Here is a 24,164-nt window from a genome sequence, read left to right on the forward strand (position 1 = left end):
TGAGGGGGAGGGTGGATCAAGAGATTTACATGTGAGGGGGAGGGTGGATAAAGAGCTTACATGTGAGGGGGAGGATGGATAAAGAGATTAATACATGTAAGGGGGAGGGTGTGTACCTGAAACTGATGTTCCTGGAGCTGTTTTCTTGTCCTTTTCAACCAGATTGCAATATAGTGTCTTTTGGTAACTTCATCATGATGTAGAATAGCCTAAAGTATAGGACAATCCAATAAATGATGTGCATAATAAATTGAAGGCTTTTTCTTCCTGCTTTTGAATGTATTTAGTATTTATTTATTTATTTTGGATACTCTAAATGTTAGCCAATGACTGTTACCACAGTGAGTAGAAAGCAAGATGTGGTCTAAAAAATATCTTTTATCCCCTAGCCAAGAAAATCCTTAACTTTGGTTTCATAGGAGGTTCTTGGTCTTGGTCCTAGGTTTTGTTATCATGAGAGAAACTCTGCACCACTTTGCTGTTTCTTTGATTGAGCCATAATTATTGATTGGATCTCACAGGTCAGCACGTGGTACTTTACGCCATGCTGAGTGTAATGATTGATATTTTACAAATGAAACAGAGCTCAGAGATTTGAAAAGATCAAATTTGAGGGTTTCGCCCTCTTGAAGCTCAAAATGTGTATGGTTCTTTAATGAAATCATGAAAATTATTCAGCAGTTTTTAAGTACATGCACATTGTGGACTCAAATCAAACATCAGCCACCTTAAAAAGATTTTAGCAGCACACCCTATTCCCTCTCCATCATGAAGTGACACTAAAATCTTACCATTCTATTCATCATTTGTAGATCAAGGGTAAGCTGGTATTCATGGTGCCACTTGTAAAATGTCTGTGCCAATAACACTTCCCTGAAAACATTATGATAATAATTTGCTTCTAGTTAGCTTTCTGTTGATCTCTTCTGTTTGTTGGGCACTAGTTAAACAAGCCAAGAAAACATTTGTTTAATAATAAAATACTAAATACACCACCTTCTAAATTGATCTGCTTTCAGCTGGCATTCTTTCATATCCTTCGTCATTCTCACAAATACCACTATTCTTCTAAAATATCTGCCAAGAAAGTAGATACAGTAATAAAAAAACTCAATAAGGAATACACACGTTGGTCAAATCATGGCTAGGTTTTCAATTTACTATTAGGATTGTTTCATATACATGTACATTCATCAATTCATGATGTGTGAATTTGACATGATAAATAAAATATATTAAAGGCATGATATCTCTGATATTGGCCTTATGATAATACTACTACCACACAGCATCATAACATGCATTGTTACCTTGGTAAGGCATGGTATCTGTAATGTTTGTCTGCCTCATAATATTTGTGTTGTCTGTGTTGTCTCCAACTACAGTACTCTTGCCAGGAGTGAATAACTTTTTGAAGTAATTTGAACCTGATGTAATAAAAGGTAAACAATTGTACTACATGGTTTCTCACAGTCAAACATTAATCCCCTCACAGAGGGTAGTGGGGTCCAACATTAATCCCCTCACAGAGGGTAGTGAAGTCCAACATCAATTCGTTCACAGAGGGTATTGGGGTCCAACATTAATCCCCTCACAGGGAGTATAGGGGTTGAACATCAATCCCCTCACAGAGGGTAGTGGGGTCCAACATCAATCCCCTCACAGAGGGTAGTGGGGTCCAACATCAATTCGTTCACAGAGGGTAGTGGGGTCCAACATCAATCCCCTCACAGAGGGTAGTGTGGTCCAACATCAATCCCCTCACAGGGGGTAGTGTGGCCCAACATCAATCCCCTCACAGGGGGTAGTAGGGTCCAACATCAATCCCCTCACAGGGAGTATAGGGGTTGAACATCAATCCCCTCACAGAGGGTAGTGGGGTCCAACATCAATCGCCTCACAGGGGGTAGTGTGGTCCAACATCAATCCCCTCACAGGGGGTAGTAGGGTCCAACATCATTCCCCTCACAGGGGGTAGTAGGATCCAACATTAATCTCCTCACAGAGGGTAGTGGGGTCCAACATCAATCCCCTCACAGGGAGTAGTTGAGATTACCATTTATTTACCAGCGATTGCATTGCTACGCGGCCACCCCAGACAAAAATCACGACGTGCACTTTGCAATAGAATGCCATCAATCAAACACGCTGATGCCATTTACACGTGTTTGTGATTCAAAAGGTGCCAAAACTTCAGTCAATTGTTTACAAGTATTATGAGCCACACTCACCAGGCCTATCCGGGCCGATCCAAACGCGTGTAAATGACGTCAACTTGTTTGATTGACGGCAGTCTATTGCAAAGTGCACGTCGCGATTTTTGTCTGGGGTGGCAGCGTAGCAATGCAAACGTCGGTAAAGACTGAACATTGGTATAATTTGGTTATCTGGAAGCATACAATACCTGTAGTGACTTCTTGCTTTTCTTGTCAGTGGGTATATCTTCAGTTCTTCTGAATGTTCACATTGTTTCAGCCATATTCTCCACATTCTTTTAAGTTGCTAACAAAAAAAATGTCAACCTTATCATAATAAATCAATTATCAATATTATATATTGGATTATAAATAGGAAAACAATCTATCACTTTTATTATCAGAAGGCAATTTGTTTAGTCCTTTCAACAGTTTTCAAAACATGATCAATCTCACCAGTTTATACCAAAAGTCTTTAGACATTTCAGTTCTCATGTTTTTCAGTCTTCTTTGCACTACTTGGAAATGAAGAACATCAAGATATCTTTTCTGTAATTAAAATAAAATAAAATAAATAAATAAAGATAAATGAATTATTAATAAAATAGTGAAGCCAGGTTGATATTTAGTATTTTTGGGACAGTATTTACTCACACCCCAACTGTGTATACACTCACTAGTTTTCACTGTTTAGGATGGCATCATTCCATATATAGCACTGCAGTACTTAAGTTTAGGAAATGAGTTTGGAGTTGGAGTGTGTCTTTGATGTTTAGTGTTGTGAATTTAGATTTTGGATGTGATCAATCTTCCATGAAATCTTGTATACACAGTTTACATGCTCGCTAACATGTATAGAGTTATGTGAGTAACTTGGGTGTGGTTGTGTTAATGCTGCAATGTTGTTGCTACGAATGCACTTGGTTCAAAGGGGCACTTGGATGAAAATGGATAAAAATTGGAAATGACTTTAAACTTAATTAAATGTATCTATATGGCCCCAATTGTAGCCAAGCAACATATTTTCTTCACAGTAAAATGTGTTGGATAAAAATCATCAATTTTATTTAGCATATGAATTGTGAGTAAATGACGTCATTTACTCAACCCTATTGTTCTTTTCTCTTTGAACCCAAAATTTCTCAACTGCAAGTGGCTCCCAGGCAAAAATTTTCACTAATCTGGTTTACATAGTCATAATTGAGTCAAATTATCCTCAAATACTTCAAATATTCCGACTTTGAAAAATTGGGGGGTTTTCATCCAAGTGCCCCTTTCAATAAGATGAATAAATGAATAAATAAAACATAGTTAGAAACTGACATTCTTTTTGAATCAAAAAACATGTAACTGCTTAAATTATAATAATTTCCACACACATCAAAACAATCTATTGTTTAAACGCAAAGGATCATGGTCGTCGGAGGGGGTCAAATCAACGCAAATTCACCAAAAATTGTTCTAAAACTCATATCAATCCACGAAGAGAATTAGAATAGCCAGCAAACGCTCAGAATATTTTTTAGTACATATTAACACATAATATATCTGAAAACCAGGCCATTTTAGATTAAACTGTTTCCCTAGGAGCAAATTTTATTGGATTTTCTATTGGATTTGGTGATTCTATCCCCCACATAAACAAGAAGTGACGTCATAGTGAAATCGGGCAATTACATTCAAAATACCAGTCATACTTCAAATATACGAGTATGCACATACCAACACCAATCACATTCAAAATGTCAACCACATTCCAACTACCAAAATACCAAAATAACAAGTTAACTGCCAACTAGAAACATAACTACAAACAATGACCTACTAAATTTATGATAAGTTCCCAATTCAGTTCTAGAAACTCTACATGTTAACCATTTCTTTTTTCAACACTTTCTTACTTTGAGATGGGATTCATAATGCACATTTGCTAATGATTGTTTTGCATACTTTTGGTGCTGTAATGTAACAACTTGTAACACTGTTAAGGTTTTTAAAATATGTATATCAATGATGCTGCATCTCTAGCTGCCACATAAAAATGTAGAGCTTGTAAGTTTAGTATTATTTTAGCAAAAAAGAAACAAAAAACTGGTTAAGTATTAGTTTTAGAGTTAAGTCTACATTCATTTGCTTTCTTGATTTGCAAGGAAAATGAGGGCATGCTCGCAATTCTAAAACCCCCCATAATGGCACTGACATTTTCTGATTTTCTAATTTGGTGTTAGATGTCATCAATAAAAAAAACACTCCAACTTGAAAGATGGATGCAAGTAGGATACAAAACTTCCAATGTACCAAAGCTCTTCTGGCTCTAGCAATAATGCCCTTGTATGTGATAAGATCTTCAAACTGTGCAAGCTGTCGTCTCCTGTGCAATCTTGCATTCCATGTGATCAGTGCCCTGGTGACCAAAGTGGTGTAGTAATGTCTGTCTGCTACTCCTGTGGATAGGAGAACAAATGCATTATATTATAAAGTAGAACAAGTACAATAACCTATTCAGTTTACAGCACTCACTTTTTTTAGTCTCTTTCAGTTTATGATAAGCTCTGTAGTTCTTCCAGCCTGTCCAAAATTTGACAAGTAATTTTCTGTTGGCTATCTTTCTAGCATGTGATAGCTTAGCTTTGTCTATTAAATGAACTGAGAGAGCAGAAGTCCAAAATGACCAGAACTAGAAAGCAAAAATAGTTAAATGAATGAATTACTGAACATAAAAAATGCACTCAGCCAGAGAAAAATTGAAAATAAAGCAAGCATTTTAATTGACCAAGTAATATTAATGTGAAATAACATATGAATACGAAAATGGATGAATAGAAAAGAATGAAGGGAATAAGGATAGATTGATTAATGGTGGGTGGTCATGGGTAGAATGGTGTATGCATGGGTAGGTAGAATGGTGGATGCATGGGTGTGTAGACATGGTGGATGCATGGGTGGGTAGAATGGTGGATGTATAGGTGTATAGGATGGTGGATGCATGGGCGGGTAGAATGGAGGATGTATAGGTGTATAGGATGGTGGATGCATGGGTGGGTAGAATGGAGGATGTATAGGTGTATAGGATGGTGGATGCATGGGTGGGTAGAATGGTTGATCTATGCATGGGTGGGTAGAATGGAGGATGCATGGGCGGGTAGAATGGTTGATGCATGGGTGGGTAGAATGGAGGATGCATGGGTGTGTAGAATGGTGGATGCATGGGTGTGTAGAATGGTGGATGCATGGGTGTGTAGAATGGTGGATGCATGGGTGTGTAGAATGGTGGATGCATGGTTAGGTAGGTGAATGGACAGGCAGAAATATTTGTTGATGGATGGAAGAATGTGTTGAGACATCTACAAACTTTGAGTGTTGCTGGCTGTGCACATGGGTACAGTAGATACTAGATAAACAGATAGAAACATTTCTTACTTTTCTCACTAGAGTGTAAGCCCAGTACTGCATAGCTTCATATTCCATTGCTCTGTGTTCTCTTCTTTTTTCCAACTCTTTTATCCATTGCTGAAAAGCCAACCTGTCAAAAAGACAGCAAATTCTAAGTTATACAATCATTCATTGATTTCGCACTCAAATACCATGTCACCCTAATACTACTAACTATTATTATTATGGAGCAATTCAACAGTTTGACCGTTCTGTAGAGCTGCGGTGTGGATGAGCATCAGAACATGGTACAAAGCAACTAATGAGGTCTGGACAACAAGAGGGCGTGTGTTCAATTAGCACTAATGAATTAGCAATATTAATAATTATTATCATTCATTGCCCCACCTTTTTACAGAGGAAACAGCAATTTGTAATGCCATCTCAACCTTCTTAGCCTTTAATCTTCTAGTTTTGATGTACTTTGTCCATGTTACAAATTGCTTTTCTTGTAATTTTCTTTTGGCTTTTGATAATTTGGAAAAATATACATATTATTGACATGTTACATACACGTACTGTACTGCAATGCATGCTGTATGTGCGTATGCCAGGTTTTGAGCATCTTCTACTTTAGAATGAGACTAATGAAACTATTAAATGGTACATCTAGGTTGATAAGTCAGTAGTTGTCAAACCTTACAAATCTTCAAAATGTTTTACAAATGAAATGGAAAATACACCAATTTGTGCATTCTTTCAAATGGATTTATGTAAATAGCAAAAAAAATCTAGTATACAGTATTGTTAGTAATGACAATGTGTTTACATACCATGCTGGACAGCCATGTTTTCCTTGTCTTTTTTTACTTTTTCTTGCAAAACGTATGACTTCCAAGCCCTCCATACCTTCAACCAAGTTCTGTACCTAAAGAAGAAGATGAAAGATGTTTTGGTAAAAGGGAATAGGCTTGTCTTATTCTCAGTTAAACAACGATTAAATTTTACTCTTATTCCCACAAATGGTCTATTGCAAATCAACTAATTAATCAAAACCCTATAATGACCTAACCAAAGAAAATTCTTTGAACAAAAGTGATTTCTAGATAAACGTGACGAGATAATGGGGGAAAAATTAAAACAAGTGATCCCATAAAATAGAAGAACAAAGCAAGAGAAAAGGAAATATAAAGAGATGAAAGATATACCTGTTATGATATTCAGCCCTGATGTGGAGCTTCCATCCTTTTCTTCCTGACCACCAAATATCTTGCCATACTTGCATAACATCACGCTTGACTTTATTGTTGTAGTGAATTCTAGAGAGAGAAAGCACAAAACCTCTACAGTTAGCAAACTATTAAAATAAATGATTCAAGAAAAGGATAGGGGTTGATTGAGATGGCTTCAATAGCAAAATTCTTTAATTAGCTGGCTAGTGAAATATTTAAATCAAGAAAAGGGGCTGACTGCTGGCTTTAAATGCCAATAAATCATATATTTAAGAATATATAATCAAGGGGCCATTGCTAGATTGTCTTGAAAACATACATTTTATATTAAGTAAAACATTGTATGGGTGTTCTCTTTACTTAGTGCAACAAAAAATGTACTTTTCATTGTCCCCAAAGGATCCATTATTCTGTATTTTGTAATAACTGGTCTAAATCTTGTGTTCTGATTGGTTGGTTGTGCATGCTTTATGAGAGCACACAGCACGTGCATGCACTTCAGTTTCGTCATTCATGTTATTTGTATTTTATAAAAGAAATAAAAAACTTGCTTGCTGTGCTGGGTACAGTTGTTATAAAGCACTTAGGGATTGGCACAATACTTGAGAAGTGTCGAGAAGCACTTTGCTATATTTCGTGCTTCTCCTAACACTTCTCTTGTGTTTTGTCAATCTCCTCATGCTTTTTTGACTGCACACAGCACGTTCACACATTTTCTATAATCTTTAACATCTTGAGGCTGCCCCCAATTTGTTATAGTAGCCATGAAAAGTTTTCCTTTAAATATGGAATCTAAGGATCAACCACTTTTTATTACAGTCAGTCAATAAAACAAGACAAGAAGAAGTTTAAATAGCTCCAGTCATATATCATTTCCAGTCATATTATCCGCTGCTAGTCATTTTCATTTGTGTAGTAAATATCACCTGGCGGCATGTGGATGGACTCTTCCATAAACATTTCTCATCCAACGGAACAAAAATTTCCTTGCAAGGCACCTGCAACAGAAATATTAATACCAATTACATCACGTATTCAATATTATTTCATCAGTGTTATAGAAAAAGAATACAAAGTCATGTAATATGTAGTAATCAGCAATTATTAAAGACAAGCCTGCGGCAAGACAAACTGGTCAATTACAACCTTTACGCTGTAGATGGAACAATCTTTGAATTTCACACCCAGTTTTCCCCTTCCCTTAATCTCTGTTACATACAGTGAATGGTTTCTTTTCATTTTAAAAAAATACCGACTAAGCCAAGTATTTCAATTCATTTATGATTGATTATTAACTTGAAGTTAATCATCCATAACAATATTTTAAAATCCAAAGTTAGTACTAGACTTTTTTTATTTTTCACCTTATTCTCAGTTCCTGTTCCCTTCCATCTTTGTTCCAGTTATAATCCTGTGCTTTTGTCTGCTTTCTTCTTTCCGTCTGTACTACAGCCTTACCTTTTCCTTTGTTGTTTCTGGCTCTTTAAATAACAATTAAAAAAACATATCACATATAAGCAAAGTACAGTATACCTCAAAACAAATACTATTAAAAGAATTGAAGTAAAACTGTACCTTGTTTTTTGAGAAGCACGTTTGGGTTGAGTAAAAACCTTTTGATCTGACAAAACAAAAAAACAATGAAACTAATTTATTTTATATTTTATCTTATTGTATATAATTGTACATATTTGTATACATAATACAGCATTTTCAAAAAAAGTTGGTAAAGGTTTTGTTGCATTTTGCATATCGCATGTTGTTTACTGCATACCAAGCTTAAAATGTATTATGTTCATATGTAAAGTATGGCAGCAGAAGAAAATATGCAGTTAAAAAGTGCAGACAAAGTTGGGTAAATTAAATAATAATAATAATAATAATAATGATAATAATAATGGTAAAAAATTTAATGTGGAATAAGGAACTTTGTTAATATTCAAGTTAACATTCCTGATATCTTTGTATATCATTAACATACAGTATCATTGTCCTATCTACAGTATGTTACACTGTCGCCCATTACCCTACCTATCTGCTTTGCACCAAGTGGCACTTTTTTTTTTTTGCATACTGCAACACAGGTAACCCACGTGCAGGAATGCTATCACATCAGGATAAACCACAGAAAAAATAAACATTTACTGGTGTGGATCATGTGGAAACCATGGAAAAATGAATGTTTACCGAAGTTGATGATTTGAAACTTGCATTTGGGTAATGAAGTACCTTTTTTGTCCAAATAATGACATTTTTTGTAAATACACAAATAAATACTTTTAGTAGTAGCTTTCAAAGCATGTGGGTGGTAGATGCAATATTTTCTTGGCCATACTTTGGAAATCACAATCGAGTGGTAAAACGATTGTTGAAATGCATGTATTGAGGTGACAGATTTATGTACCATGTGATTATATTTTTGTGTACCACTGGATTATGTTTGATAGCATGCAAATGTAGTTGCTGATCAGCAGATGAACAAGCAACATTACTATAAAGATAAGTTTAGCAATGCAAACTTGAACTATTGCCACAATTATATGGACTACATGCACTAAACTGAAGAATTTTGATGAGAACGGTATTTCTTTTCAAGGCTGCAACAAGCATTAAGGCCCATCACTCAAAAAAACACCAACCATTGTGAAACTAGTTTCAATCTCACAAGGTCCACTAAAATCTCATCAGGTGGCACATAAATCTATCACCATGAGGCATGACTTCCAACAAACGTTTTACCACTCTGGTGATTTCTATAGTACACCTCTAAATTTCCTAACTCTCAGAGGAGATTAATATTGTATAAAAAAAGCTATATGGCTGTTACAGGTTTCAACCCCCTTCCCCCCCTTATGAGTTTCTGCTACAATGTGAGGCAGGACCACAGCGAGCCTAGGTAAAAGGTGGGAGGCGGGGGGGGGAGGGTACTGTAGATGGAAATTGTACTAGATTACTGTAATACGCTTAAAGCTTCTAATTTAAATTTTCACTTCAAGACTTTCCTTTCCCCAGTCAAGAGTGCTTTACTTTCCTTGAAAAACGGTTTGTTTCAAGTTTACTTTGCAATAAAATTTAAGAAATTCGATTTTCGCGCCAACAAATTAAAACAAGTTTTCAATTGTTTTTACAACGTACCAGTAGTCTGTTTTCCATAAGGATTTTCACTTTCCTCTTTAGGGAATAGTCCTTGTGCTCGAATGGCTAAATGTGAATTCAACTCTTGTAAAATGGCTTTCTTTGCTCCGACACGAGCACTCTTGTTGTCTTTCGCAGCAAACTCTGAGGCTTTTTTCTTCACAGAAGATAGGGATAGCAGCTTAGGGTGCGCAGCGGCGGTATATCGCTCATTCCGTCCTCTTATCACCTCGCCAGGACTGTCTTTCTGCATTCCTTATATTGTTCAAAAGTCTAAAAAAAGGTTGAAAGTACGTACAGCCTTCTTCCGGCCCTTCTTCCTAGCCTTGGCAGCCTTTTGGCAGCAACTTGGCTTGTCTGTCCGACACTTGTCCGACATTGATACGATCTTTAGCCGACATGTATACGATTTTAGGTCGAGAGCTGTACGCTTTATGAACTCACAAGAATGCAAAAAGGCTCAAAATGGCGCTTTTAGAGAATGACATATGACTTGATTTACTTACAGTAATTTTATCGTTGACTGAACAAAGGGACATAAAAGGGCCCTGTTGTTGTTGTCGTTGTATGTGAACAGCAAAACCCGGAAAGGATTTCACCGTTCAATGTCTTCTAATGAAGAAGACGAAGGGCGGTCAATTCAGGCCGAAGAAGAGAGCATAACATTCAAACACCAAGCTACGACCCCACTGTTACTCAACGAATGTCAATCCAATCAATGTAATATTTCTTGTCAAAAAAAAGAAGTTTGTGGTTTAGTAAGCAAAGGAGACTCAGAAACTAAATGCGACTGTAGTTGCAACACGAGTTCTTCGTCGGCCTCAAGCAGCGGGGTTGGTAACGTCACCGATAGCGTAAGAGACAACGCGTCTTGTAAGAGCAGCTCTTCCACTATAACATGCGAAGAAGAGGACGAAAACGTCGACCTTCAAGGAATTTTAAACGAGCATGAAGATAAAATGGATAAAATAGCAGAAAGAAGAGAAATCGTTCGATCAAGTGATGAGGATGACAGTCCCGAGTCGAAATTGCTGGGAACCGGAAATAGTAAGAATTGTATTTCGAAAGATGCTAAATTGCTCAACAATGAAAATTGTAAAGAGTGTAACACCAGAAAAACCACAGAAAATTCAAATGCAAAAAAAATTGATGTAGGATGCGATGTGATGAATTTGGAGCAAGATGGCATTGATATTTGTGGCTCTCCATCATCTGATATTACTGAACCTGAGTTAGCCAAAGTAAATCTAGGGAACCAGGAAAATTCATCTTTGAATGACAGAAAATCTTGTAAAGACAGTGCTTATTCAGACTCTCCAAGCAGTGAGTTTGAATGCAGTGCTTGCTCCTCAGTTGCTAGTTGTGCAGAAGATAGTGGAATAAGTTCCACAGTACGGGATGAAGAAATGGAAGAAATACCCCTTGCAGATGGTTCATACAGTCCAAACCTTTTCCAGGAAATGTCCAGGATCAGTGTTGATGATATGGTATCTTCTTGGGTGCCCAAGTCCAAAAACACCTATGCACCTAACATCACAAGGAAAACTTCCAGTTCTTCAAGCTTATTAGATAATACTGATGGTAGAAACCAACCACAGCAAACTAAAATCAAGTAAGTTTATTGTTTTTAATATATCCCTTTCCATGAAGATTTAAGGATGAGGCCTACTAATTGCGAACCATTTTAATTTTTTTCAAATTGTGCCAGTTCCAAAGAGGCCACTGGAATCCGAAAAATAAAATTGAGGGGACCCACGCATCTAAACGAGATAATTGACGTCAAACACCGATGACGTAAGCACTTTTTTACGCAAGGGGAAAAAATCATTTTACAAAGTTGTTTTGATGGATTTTATCTGAAACTTGTTTCAAATAAGATACCATTTTTTTCACCAAATTTTGCCTTCAAAAGTGTAAAGTATGGTTCTAAAGGGATGCTACGTTTTTGCTTACATTTGCATCCAAAACCATTTTTATTTTAAAAATTCTATTATGAAAAATAATTTAACTATATCTGTTACATTTTGGAGGGAAAAAAGGGGGGGTACCCACGCATTTTAAAAAGTTATGATTTTGTAAATATTTTTTTGAGGATAAATCGGGTGCTAAAAGCGTGACGCGGTGTTACGAAACAGCGTGACTCGCTCTGTTTTTGGCGTGTTTGCAGCAGCTCCTTCATCTCTTCGTGGTTTTACAAGCAGGAGGAAAACTGGAAAAAAAAGCGATATTTCAAGCCTTCAAAGTACCAGAAAACTTATTCAATTTGAAGAACAATAATAAATAATTATTTGCTGTGTAGAAGAAAAGATTTCCTTAAGCAAATGGTATGTAAAATTTTTTTTTGAAGTCGGAAAAAGAATGGTTTTTTGAATGTTTCAAGGCAGTCGTGCATGCAAAGCAAGAACCAGGCAAAAACTTTCGTAAAATACAAACCTACTTAGCTTAACTTCACAAGTGCAAGAGACAGATTTAATAAATCAAAATAATAATTTTCTTTCGTCAGTATGCTCTTTGCATGAATGTTTTTGAATATACTTTTTGAGTGAGTGAAAGACAGTTTATGTAAATACGAGGTCTTCCAACAACAAAAGTTTATTTTATGTAATTGTACTCACAGGAAAAGCTAAATGAATGGCTGACATTTGGTGTAATGTGTAATTCCATCTCAATTTTCATTTAACTTTAAAACAAACTAAGCTTATCTGTATGGAAATATTGAAAAAGTTATTTTATTATTCACCGATCTGAGGCAATTGAAACAGTTCTGTCTTTTCTAAAAAGTAAAAACATAGGATTCTTTGCCAAAAACACCTGAATTCTTGAAAATTACTCTGTGATACATCTTTGACTACATAAATAATAGTTATTGCTGTTGTTCTTGTTCTTAATTTTTTCCAAGGTCGACGTTTTCTGTACCTTTGAGTGTTTTGCTTTTGAAACCCACGGGAATCCCTCGATGCAGATGCGCAGTAAGTGTGCGCGCTACAATAGTAGGCACCATCCTTAAGGACAAAAGACATAGGTGAAAAAAGTTTGAAGACCAATTGAAATCTTTTGTCGAAGTCTTCCAACATGGTGGACATGCCCCAATAGACATTTTAATTTTCAATTCATAAGACACACAGCTGAGGTTGATTTTACATGACTGATGACTGGGCCCGGTTGAACAAAGCCTGGATAACACTATCTGATGGATATATCTTATCCAGTAGATAAATTTATTGGATAGCAGCATCTACTTACCAACTGGATAAGGAATTATCAACTGCATAGCGCTATCCAGGCTTCATACAACCAGCCCCTGTACTAGACCAGTACACTTTTAATGCTAGTAGAATTTAAAAAATCAATTATTGACATTAATTTTTAGCTTTGAAAATTTTAACTTATCTTGTAGGGAACTCTTTTCTGACTCTGGAATTGAGAAAAATCAAACAAAAGTTGGTTGGAAATTGTTTGGTAAAGTTCCTCCCAAAGAAACATCCGAGTCTCAAAGTTCAAATTATTTCTCAAGAGGTAAGCTACATGTAATAAGCATGGTCAATTCTCATTGAACCTATTGCCCATTCATAATGTACAGAAATTAGTCTAAACAAAGATATTAACAATACATCATGTACATACTGTGTACTGTATGTTAATTTGGACTTACAACAATATTCATATAAATATTGATATTAGAAAATGAATTTTTTCCAAGCTTTTTAATTTAAGATGCACCATACTGTGAACGAATCCCTGAGAACACTTGCATTTAAAAATAATAATGAAGCTTAATAATTGTTAAAAAGTGATGACGTCATGATTTTATTAACACCAGAAAAAAAATTTTTTTTCAAAAGATTTTGATAAATTTCCATTCTAAACCCTCCTAAATGACAGACACTTTGTTTCTACTAAAATATACCCCTACTACCATGACTCTAATAGTTGGTTATAAAATATATAATTTCTTAGCTTCATGCTTCCTATTTTGTGATCATTAGATACTGTACATACAGTAGAGATTGTGTCTATATTCTTTTAAAAACCATTTACATTTGGCATTTACTTTATGATTTAAACAAAGAAAAAATAGTGGTATCAGGCGTTTTTAGGCCATAGGAATTTTTAAAGAATATTATTAGGGATAAATCTTATACCAAATGCATGACAAGCATTACACAGCATGCAAAACAGTGTGACAAACTCTGTTTTTGGTGCGTTTGTAAGTTAAGCTAAAGCATGATGCTTCCTGTCATGCAAGAAGAAAAAAACACAGAAAAAAATCAACATTAATTTTATAATCAAGCTTTATACACTTCCAGGAAGACTATTGGGTTAGAAGTAAAGTTATTATTGACTTTTTACTTCAATGCAGAAAGGAATTTCTGAAACATTTGGTACGTAATAAGATGATTTTTTAGATTGAAAACTCCAAAGTAAAAGACTTTCATGATAGAAGTGTTAAGCGATCAAAGAAAGATTTTCAAAACTATAATTGCACACCTAGTTATTAATAAATGGTAAATTTTCAATTTGTGCATGTGGACAATAGTAGGCACCATCCTTAGTGTACATCATATCCTGACGTTGATGTTGCATCTGATAAACTAAGGATCATCGTGAATGCCATAAAAGAATTATCTTTAGTTCATTCTCATTAAAGAAATTTAAATATTCCTTTTTATACTTCTTATGTTCCTTTAGAGTATTCTCTAGTTTAGGAGCCTATTTTCTTATTTTATTTAATAGTTTTGTGTAACATTTATAAGCAGATAACGTAAGACAATTGATAAACAATTAATTATTGATCTGCTAGTGAGTGAGCGAGTGACACATTTGCATATTCAGACCCCACATGCTAACTCGTTTCGAATTCTATGCTTCATATATCCAAGAGTTAAAAAATTAAAAATTAAAATGACTAAGTGAATTTTATTATTGTACAGCAATAAGTATATGTAATAGGACTCCATGCTGTCCAATTAAGAAATAATTGGACGAGGAAAATTCCAAGGACTGACAAAATTGGATGAGGCCTTAGGCCGAGTCCAATTTTGCAGTCAGAGGAATTTTTCGAGTCTAATTATTTCTTGATTGGGGAGCATGAAACCCCATTACCTTTTAATTATATAGTTGCCTAATTAATCCCATATCAACAAGACCTGTCCAATTAAGAAAATAATTGGACAGTTACCTATATGGGATTAATGAGAAGCTGTATAATTATTATAGCATGAATAAATCAGGAATTGTAGTGAGATTATAGAAAAATATATTATGATAAGGCAAACACTAATAAATGAGTCTGTGCTGTTAAAAGGAGCATAAGTCTAGGCAATGTTAATAACAAGTTTGTTTTCGATTATTATATTGTTAAGTTTATATGAATTTTTCATACATGTAGATGATGTAAACAGAAGATCGCTAGGGGAACAATCATCATCTTCAAGAAAACCAAAGTTTTTATCCCTGAAGAGATCAACCTCTGCTGTACCTAGTTCTACAACAGCTTTAATCTTTGAAAACAGACCAAGGTATGTAGACTTAATTTTGATTTAATCTTTGTACAACTGTACCTTATTACACGAAATGTTCATAACATGGAATTTCTGCTTGAAACTACAAAAAATCTACAACGTATGTTAATCTAAAAAGAATCTGATTGCGAAGGAAGAATTAACACCAAATTTACAGAAAAATCTACCTGTTAATGAACTTATATTCTATGCATTTTGACTGCATCACAAGGATTTATGTGTCATATATCCTTATCACTAACTCCTACTCACATGCTGGTAAATTGTAAAGAAAGTCATGAATTTTAGTGGTTGTGGATTGTGTTTCTTTGATACTAAGGTTACACATGAAAAATGTATTCAGTGACCCTGGCATTTCATTTCTTGAACAAGAATATGTTGTGGTATGCTTAAGCCATGTTTAAAAAATTTTGATTGAAACTTCATTTGCCCACCAATGTCCTTAATGTCAATTATCAAAGAAAAAGCAAATTTGTTGATTATTAAAAAGCAGGGATAAAAGACTATTTAACAAAGCACTGACAAAATACTGAGTAAATGTATTAAAAAGCAATGGAAAATAATATGCAGCGGAGAAAGATTGAGCTGTCCAAGCAAAGAGGTTTTTGAATCATTAATTGTTGGGGAAATAAAGGTACAATAGACAAGCATGATGATGTGATGCTTGTCTTTTATACTGTAGCTTATATGGTACAGTACTCTAGTTTCCCTCCATAATAATCAATGTGCAAGTTGAGAATTGTACACTTAGAATATTGAATGTAGTGGTAGTTGAGAGTTGTACACTTAGAATATTGAATGTAGTGGTAGTTGAGAGTTGTACACTTAGAATATTGAATGTAGTGGTAGTTGAGAGTTATACACTTAGAATATTGAATGTAGTGGTAGTTGAGAGTTATACACTTAGAATATTGAATGTAGTGGTAGTTGAGAGTTGTACACTTAGAATATTGAATGTAGTGGTAGTTGAGAGTTGTACACTTAGAATATTGAATGTAGTGGTAGTTAAGAGTTGTACACATAGAATAGTGAATGTATTGGTGGATCCCATCATCAACATGTGAGTTGAGAGTTGTACACATAGAATAGTGAACATGTAGTGGTAGATCCCATCATCAACATGTGAGTTGAGAGTTGTACACATAGAATAGTGAATGTATTGGTAGATCCCATCATCAACATGTGAGTTGAGAGTTGTACACATAGAATATTGAATGAATTTTTAATGTGTGGGTGAAAGTGGGTCAAATTGGAAACCAGGTTTTTTCTCCATCTGTTCATTTAGTCCTGTATGATTTTCTAAAGGGTCTGAAATATTGTTCTTCTCAACCAATCAAATTGCAGTAAATCCTTGAATAATTTTACATTGAAGTGCATAAATATTGCTATGTATGTGTTTAGCACTATGGACTTACTAGTATCAAAATGTTTTCTCAGAAATCTACCAGCCAAGTCAGCAAGTGAAGAAAAGAAACACAGGCAGCAATATGAAGCCATGGTAGCTCAAGCAAGGAAAAAAGGTGATGTACTGTACTACATTGAATGTTATGCAACACAAGCCAAAAATGTTTTGCAAAATTTTACTTTGTAAACCTGCTCATTTTCTAAGCAAATAGATCCTTCATGAATTCTGGTGAATATGTAAATCTTTCATGCTAGCTAGAAATACTAAATTCTCGAACTCAAGTTTGTTTTTTTGGGATCAATAAGAAGAGAAGAGATTTTTTTAAAGCCTAAATAAGTCTCTGTAAAATCATAATAATACAAGGCAGGAAATCTAGCAATTGCCCGTATTAATGGTAAATGTTTTGGCGTGTTTGCAAGGCAAGAGTTGACTGTAGGACTGTGAACCTAATAACACTAATGTACTAACAAGTCACTCATGATCCTTAATCCACACGGCTGCTATAATAGCACCTCAATATGCAGCCTGTAAAGTCCTCCACTGATCACAGATGTAAAGCGCATTGGGACCATGTAAAATGTGCTACATAACAACCTCCCATTATTATTATTATTATTGTTGTTATTATTATTACCTTATTTTCTTATTAATATTGGCAATGTCATGGACTTTGCTCAATAGAGTTACAGGAAGCAAAGAAACAAGAGAAAGAGGCACTGGTGAAAAATAAACAAGAAAAAGTGATAGCAACTGCTGCTGCAGTATGGGCAAATGAGATACTACCAAACTGGGAAACAGTGTAAGTATCACTACAAGACAGACAGACAGGCAGTCAGGGAGACAAACAGACACACACACATAGACATAACAACAGACAAACCAACAGGCAGGCAGCAGACACACACACAGATAGAACAGCAGGCAGGCAACAGACACACACACAGACAGAACAACAGACAAACCAACAGGCAGGCAGCAAACAGACACACAGAAAGTAACTTCCATAGTGCCATGGTCATTGTGTCTCACTCACCTGTGATTCCTAGGGCTTTTAGAGCTGTTTTTAGGTTTCCCTGATTTGAACAATCTCATACATGAAGGCATCTGATTTTGTGTCCACTCAGCCAATAAAAAACTTGCCCACTTGGGCGATCATCAGTTCATCTCCTCATTTAGAATTATTGTAAGGGATGATTTCTTGTAGGTTATAAGCCAACAGTAAACTTTGAAATAATCTCTAGGAAAACCTCACGCAGAGCAAGGGAACTGTGGTGGCAAGGAATCCCTCCAAGTGTTAGAGGAAAAGTATGGAAGTTAGCTATTGGTAATGACTTACAAATTACAAATGGTGAGTGAATGAACTTTGTATATTTATTATGTCCAAACTGTTCTATTATGATTACCTTTTTTATTAGAAATAGAATAAGGAAAAATATAGAGGACAAAGTTCTTGATAAAGCAAACTTTAACCCATGCAAAAATTGTAATTTATGAATGTTGTCTCATAATATTTTCCAACTGCATCGTTATGATATTTTCTTTGATTTATCACAGAATTATTTGACATATTCCAAACACATGCATATGAGAAACTCATAATCACTCGTAACAATAAGAAGAGATTAAGGGAATCCAATTCTGTGGCGGAATTACCAACCAATACCTTTATTCCTGTGGTGAATAGTGAGCACAAGGTAGAGCTGATAATGTTGGATGTCTCAAGGACCTTTCCTTCACTCTGTATATTTCAAGAGGTAGGATATGTAATTGCTTAGTGTGTTTAAGAGATCATGATATTGATTGGTTTTAATGTTTATTTTGAGCTTTATTTATTTTGGGTTAACTTTTTCGGTTTTCCTTTAGTTTATTCTCAATAAAACAGTGAAAGGCTATATATCTGGGGGTCAAGGTGGTATAACAGTGAGACGGTAGTATGTTTGCTAGTCCTTCGTCGGAGTAAAAGAGAAAGATCCCACCAAACCAGTTTCCCGCCATTTTAATCTAGCTAACCATTCTCTTTCTGATTTCATTGTTTTCGGTCTTTCTTTGATTACGGCAACAATGATTGTCGCAAGACCAAAGAAATGCAGCTTATTCACCTATCGGGCACTCTTAGTCCCAACAGGATTAATGAACGCTTTACTTTCAACTAACATTTTCTTTTGTCTTTTGATTGTTTGTTTTTGTTTCGTTGCCGACCTTGCTCTCATTGGTTTCTTTTGTCATACTCTATCATATTTACACTCCTTTCTACCACCTCTTTCTCTTTTACTCCGACCAAGGACTAGTGTCTAAAACGTCAGTAAGTTTTTTCATCTTTTCACGGTGTATAATTTACCTTTTCATCATTACTGTTTCATTAGAAACACCGATGCAGCTCACACTAGTTTTTAGCTAGTTATGTCTTCTTACTTTATCCGTAAAGAGGTACATAATACTTCTGTACAAAGAAAGCAACTTTATTCAACTTTCCTTTGAGTGCTTAGAAATTGAAAAAAAGGATATTTGATGCTTTATGTAAGTTTTGCAGAATTTCTTCGCAATATGCTTACTTGTTTTCTCTTGAAGATGAAAAAAATGATTTCTAAAAAAACATTTTTACTTTTTAAAGATCAAAAGATCTTTGTTACAGTCGACTCTCTTTGAACGACCACTCTCGTAAGCGACCATCTCCCATTTGAATTTCCCATTCAAAAAAGTTCCCCATATAAACTCTGTAAAAAAACTCTCTCGTAAGAGACCCCTCTCGTAAGTGACCGCGACCACCTTTGGGGTTAATATTTTGGAATTTTTCATCGTTTTTCCTCTCCCGTAAGCAACCACCCAGTAATGGTGACAGATCCTTTAACAATAAGAGTTCTTCGCTTCGTGCATTTTTTGCAACACGTCTTTTTTCTATCTAATTTTGGTTGGAAATTTTTGCATCTATAGTATTAACAAGAAATCGCATGGTATTCTCATGCACTTTGGAATAAATTTGCACTCACAGGTTTTCAAAAAGCTCAAATAGCACTCACCCTATCGGTCTCATGCAATTTTGAACTTTTTGAAAACCCACTTGTACAAATTTACTCCAAAGTGCACTCGAAACCATACGATTTCCTATACATATATCTGGGTGTTAAGGTGGTGTAACAGTGAGAAGGTAGTATGTTTGTTTTCTCTTTATATATCTGGGGGTTATGGTGGTATAGCAGTGAGAGGGTATGTTTGTTTTCTCTATATATATATCTTGGGGTTAAGGTGGTATAGCAATGAGAGGGTAGTATGTTTGTTTCTCTATATATATATGGGGGTTAAGGTGGTATAACAGTGAGAGGGTAGTATGTTTGTTTTCTCTATATATATCTGGGGGTTAAGATGGTATAACAGTGAGAGGGTGGCGTGTTTGTTTTCTCTATATATATGTGGGTGTTAAGGTGGTATAACAGTGAGAGGGTAGTATGTTTGTTTTCTCTATATATATGTGGGGGTTAAGGTGGTATAGCAGTGAGAGGGTAGTATGTTTGTTTTCTCTATATATATATCTGGGGGTTAAGATGGTATAACAGTGAGAGGGTAGTATGTTTGTTCTCTCTCTATATATCTGGGGGTTAAGGTGGTATAACAGTGAGAGGGTAGTATGTTTGTTCTCTCTATACATATCTGGGGGTTAAGGTGGTATAGCAGTGAGAGGGTAGTATGTTTGTTTTCTCTATATATATGTGGGGGTTAAGGTGGTATAGCAGTGAGAGGGTAGTATGTTTGTTTTCTCTATATATATATCTGGGGGTTAAGGTGGTATAACAGTGAGAGGGTAGTATGTTTGTTTTCTCTCTGTATATATGTGGGGGTTAAGGTGGTATAACAGTGAGAGGGTAGTATGTTTGTTTTCTCTATATATATCTGAGGGTTAAGGTGGTATAACAGTGAGAGGGTAGTACGGTTTGCACTCTACTAGAATGTATTGATTTAGATATTTTTAGGCGGGTAGATGTATGGAACACAATTGCATCTTCCAATTACTGGTTATTATTTGCAGGGTGGTCCCTTCCATGATGTACTACACAGTATTCTAGGAGCATATACTTGTTACAGACCAGATGTTGGATATGTAAGTAGAAGCATGGGATAGCACAAACAGGGAGGAAGCCACAATATGTCCCACCCCCCCCCCCCCCTACCCTTAAACAAAGGCTAGTGTCATTGAAAATGCAAAAACAGTTATAAAAGTAGAGACGATTTCATTGTGTACAGGTCCAAGGAATGTCATTCATAGCTGCTGTTCTTCTCCTCAACATGGAACCACCCGACGCATTTGTTTGTTTTGCTAACCTTCTCAACAAACCATGCCAGCTGGTCTTTTTCAGAGTGGATCACCCTATGGTAAGAAATTCCACTTGCCTTTATTGTTTCTTGTGGCGCAAATGACTAGAGAACCATATGGCAAACTCTAGACTCGATCTGGGATTTAGGGATTTATTGTTTTAGGGGTGGGCTTGCATCGTAGACGCAGAAACACGAATTGCGTTCTTTAATATCTGTTCGTCTCTTTCCTCGACAGATGAAAGCCTACTTTGCCACTTTTGAAATCTTCCTTGAAGAATTCCTTCCCAAGGTTGGAAAACTCTTTTTCCAAGAAAATTTTTCTCCTGATATGTACTTGATAGATTGGTAAGTCATTGCTCTTTTATGTTCTTTGAATGTTAGATTTCCTACTAAATGTATAATAAGCAACGTTTTTGCTATATGCTACGATGTGCAACAAGTGAGTGCATACAGCCAAGTTAGTAGTTCATGGTTCGTACCGATCATCGCATCAACTGCAACTTTCCTAATATTGCAACTTATTCTTGTTCGAGACTAAAAAAACGTTTCTCGTATTGCCATAGTACAGTAAAATAGTAAAACAAAATCATTGTTATTCTTGCTAAATTTCTAAGCTTGTAAGACCTGGCAACGGTAACTATGGGGAATCGAAACCATGAATCGCGTACAATGTTCATTATTCATGATCCAAATTATAGAATTAGATTCTTTATGACAATCCCGAAAGAGGGACAAGAAAAACTTGCTAAGCTATCGTAAGCATCATTTTGAATAAATAAATGAAATAAAAAATAAATACATTTCCATAGAGTTTGAAGTAATGCACAATTTACTTTCTTCTCATGTTTTCTCAGGATATTTACCTTGTTTAGTAAGTCTTTACCTCTGGACGTGGCTTGTCGTGTGTGGGACGTGTTTTGCAGAGATGGCGATTACTTCTTGTTCCGAACAGCATTAGGTAATTAGCTCATAATTTTTTAACTGGAAGAAAAATAAGCACACCAGTGTCAATTTATGAAATGACCACGTCTTTAAGAATGAATTTTGCGGGGTAGACAGATCTCTCTTGCGTTGTCAGCAGATTTCGTATGAAATTTTGTATGACTGAAAAGCACGCTACAGAGGTGCCATGTCAAGCTAATTCGATAAGCAGCGATCTCAATTGCTGTAATATTTCCTTTACTCATTCGGTAAAAGCTTTTGAAGACCGCGGCCTCGTTCAGGAGCAAATCATTTGCTGCTTGAACAATACCAATGTCTTGAAATTCCTGTGAATAGCTGATTTATAAACGAGGCTAAACCTGTGCCAATGAGTCTGTGGTCTTCAAAAGCAGCGGTATCCATCGAATGCAAAATTGGTGCATTGGTACAATTCCGTGCCTTGCCAGTGTGCCGTGCATGCTGGAGGTCCGTGCGGTTACAAAGTTGTATGCGAACGAAATTTACTCTATAGGAGAAGTCTAATGAACGCAGCCGTAATATCGCTTTAAAATGTTGTCTTTTCAGGTATTCTGAAGTTTTATCAGGATGAACTCATTGGTATGGACTTTATTCACTTGGGACAGTTCCTTAGCAAATTACCAGACGATATCTCAGCTAACAAACTCTTTGATTGCATATCATCCATCAACTTATCTCGCCAGAAGTTTAACCAAATACTTGCTCAGCAAAAAGAACTCGCCACGCAAATCAAGACAGTGACCGCTTCAGCTGGCGGAAAATAATGCTTCTCTTTAAATTATGACATTCAACTTAAAAAAGACAGGAAATGATGATTGAATTTTTCTTATGGGTAAATCATGTGATTTTTCAAAAAATGAATTACGAAGAAACATTATTTCCCGATTTTTTCAAGCTTCATCAATGATAAATAAATTATTATTACTATTATTCACACAAGCCTCGTCAGATTAGAGCCTGGCTTATTTAGCCATTCCATGTTTAAAAAAAGAACTGCATCGAGCTGGCATTGCAAAGCATTATGGGACATATAGAGGAGCAATTATCTTGCAATATGCGCCCTACTAAAACATTCCCACCCCTCCTCGCCCTCAGAATGGCGAATGTGGCCTCACAAAGATATAATGTTTGACTGCAGGCGCAACTCAGACAAAGAATATTTCAATGAATTTCGCATTTTCTCGATTTTTTCTTTTTACGTTTAGCATCTCTTGTACAACATTGTAAAATACACTGCAAATAAAATATACCAAGGGAATATGTTGTGAGACAGTTTGCACATCATAGGACTTCTATACAATAATAATAATAACAATAATATTAGACGGGAGGCGCCGTGTTGCACGACTAAGCAGGAGTATAAGGTGACCTTTACTTTTATCAAGCTGTCTCGTCATCTTCAATGTCACGACAATTAAATCAACAACAGCAAAATTCGTGGATACTCGGATTTTACGTCGAACTACTTGCGCTGTATTTGGTTATTCGTGCCCTTCCTGTACGTGATGACGAAATATATTTACCTTCTTTCTTTTTCTTTTGCTGGATTTGCATTCGCGAGGGAAAGGAGACTGCACGAATCACTTTTTCTGTTTCACTATTGAGATATTGGGTTCCCTATGCTCCTCGTACGTCCCACTGACTATTTATTTATACTGTGAAATAGGCGAGCTTAGGCGGATATTCTAGAAATATTCGTTAAGAAATGTTATGATAAGAATGACAGATTTTGTTTTAATACTTCATTGAAAAAACAGGACGCCCCATAGGTGTTCACTGGGTTGCCTGTATCATGGACAGAGGCCTAGTAAACAGAAGAAGTTTGCAATGTTAGCCAAAAGATAATGGAATGCTTCAAAGAAAAGAATGATTTCGTTTAACTCGTGTAAGGCGATCTTCTCCTCGAGGTGTTCTCTACATAATAGAGAGTTTTAGATTTACGTTCACGGCAAACGTGAAACGTCAGTTGACCAGTAAAAAATTCTTTTAAATTACTGAAAAAGAATCGCAAAAAAGTCCAAGTAGTAGAAAAACA

At 35.7% G+C, this 24,164-nt stretch overlaps 2 protein-coding genes across 3 annotated transcripts in view; one reads left to right on the forward strand and one right to left on the reverse strand.

Moving 5' to 3' along the window:
* The window catches only part of LOC116298061 (protein SFI1 homolog), a 23,450-nt gene extending 13,159 nt beyond the window's left edge, over positions 1-10,291 (reverse strand). Inside the window, exons 1-17 of one of the 2 annotated variants that reach the window (XM_031706403.2) lie at positions 9,935-10,291; positions 8,375-8,420; positions 8,164-8,280; positions 7,726-7,797; positions 6,776-6,886; positions 6,401-6,495; positions 5,976-6,093; positions 5,616-5,718; positions 4,716-4,872; positions 4,478-4,639; positions 4,097-4,167; positions 2,652-2,744; positions 2,405-2,502; positions 1,311-1,427; positions 997-1,077; positions 792-873; positions 117-209 (exon numbers count right to left, since the gene is read on the reverse strand). In XM_031706403.2, the coding sequence (XP_031562263.2) occupies positions 117-209; positions 792-873; positions 997-1,077; positions 1,311-1,427; positions 2,405-2,502; positions 2,652-2,744; positions 4,097-4,167; positions 4,478-4,639; positions 4,716-4,872; positions 5,616-5,718; positions 5,976-6,093; positions 6,401-6,495; positions 6,776-6,886; positions 7,726-7,797; positions 8,164-8,280; positions 8,375-8,420; positions 9,935-10,187 (1,869 nt within the window). In that variant the 5' untranslated portion in view covers positions 10,188-10,291. The remainder of the gene's footprint in view (positions 1-116; positions 210-791; positions 874-996; positions 1,078-1,310; positions 1,428-2,404; positions 2,503-2,651; positions 2,745-4,096; positions 4,168-4,477; positions 4,640-4,715; positions 4,873-5,615; positions 5,719-5,975; positions 6,094-6,400; positions 6,496-6,775; positions 6,887-7,725; positions 7,798-8,163; positions 8,281-8,374; positions 8,421-9,934) is intronic. The other variant, XM_031706406.2, reaches the window with a different exon arrangement.
* A 73-nt stretch (positions 10,292-10,364) lies between these two features.
* On the forward strand, positions 10,365-23,389 carry LOC116298063 (TBC1 domain family member 12). Its single transcript, XM_031706409.1, has 12 exons — positions 10,365-11,546; positions 13,332-13,450; positions 15,324-15,453; positions 16,894-16,976; positions 17,543-17,660; positions 18,103-18,209; positions 18,416-18,615; positions 20,883-20,954; positions 21,098-21,226; positions 21,405-21,514; positions 22,024-22,127; positions 22,676-23,389. The coding sequence occupies exons 1-12, from the start codon at positions 10,540-10,542 to the stop codon at positions 22,891-22,893; spliced, it is 2,397 nt and encodes a 798-aa protein (XP_031562269.1). The 5' UTR covers positions 10,365-10,539; the 3' UTR covers positions 22,894-23,389.
* The last annotated feature ends 775 nt before the right edge of the window (positions 23,390-24,164 follow it).

This window comes from Actinia tenebrosa, unplaced genomic scaffold, assembly GCF_029948245.1.
Source record: "Actinia tenebrosa isolate PJP-AT-01 unplaced genomic scaffold, QUT_ActTen_1.0 PGA_scaffold12__29_contigs__length_12842862, whole genome shotgun sequence".
NCBI classification, from domain to species: Eukaryota; Metazoa; Cnidaria; class Anthozoa; order Actiniaria; family Actiniidae; genus Actinia; species Actinia tenebrosa.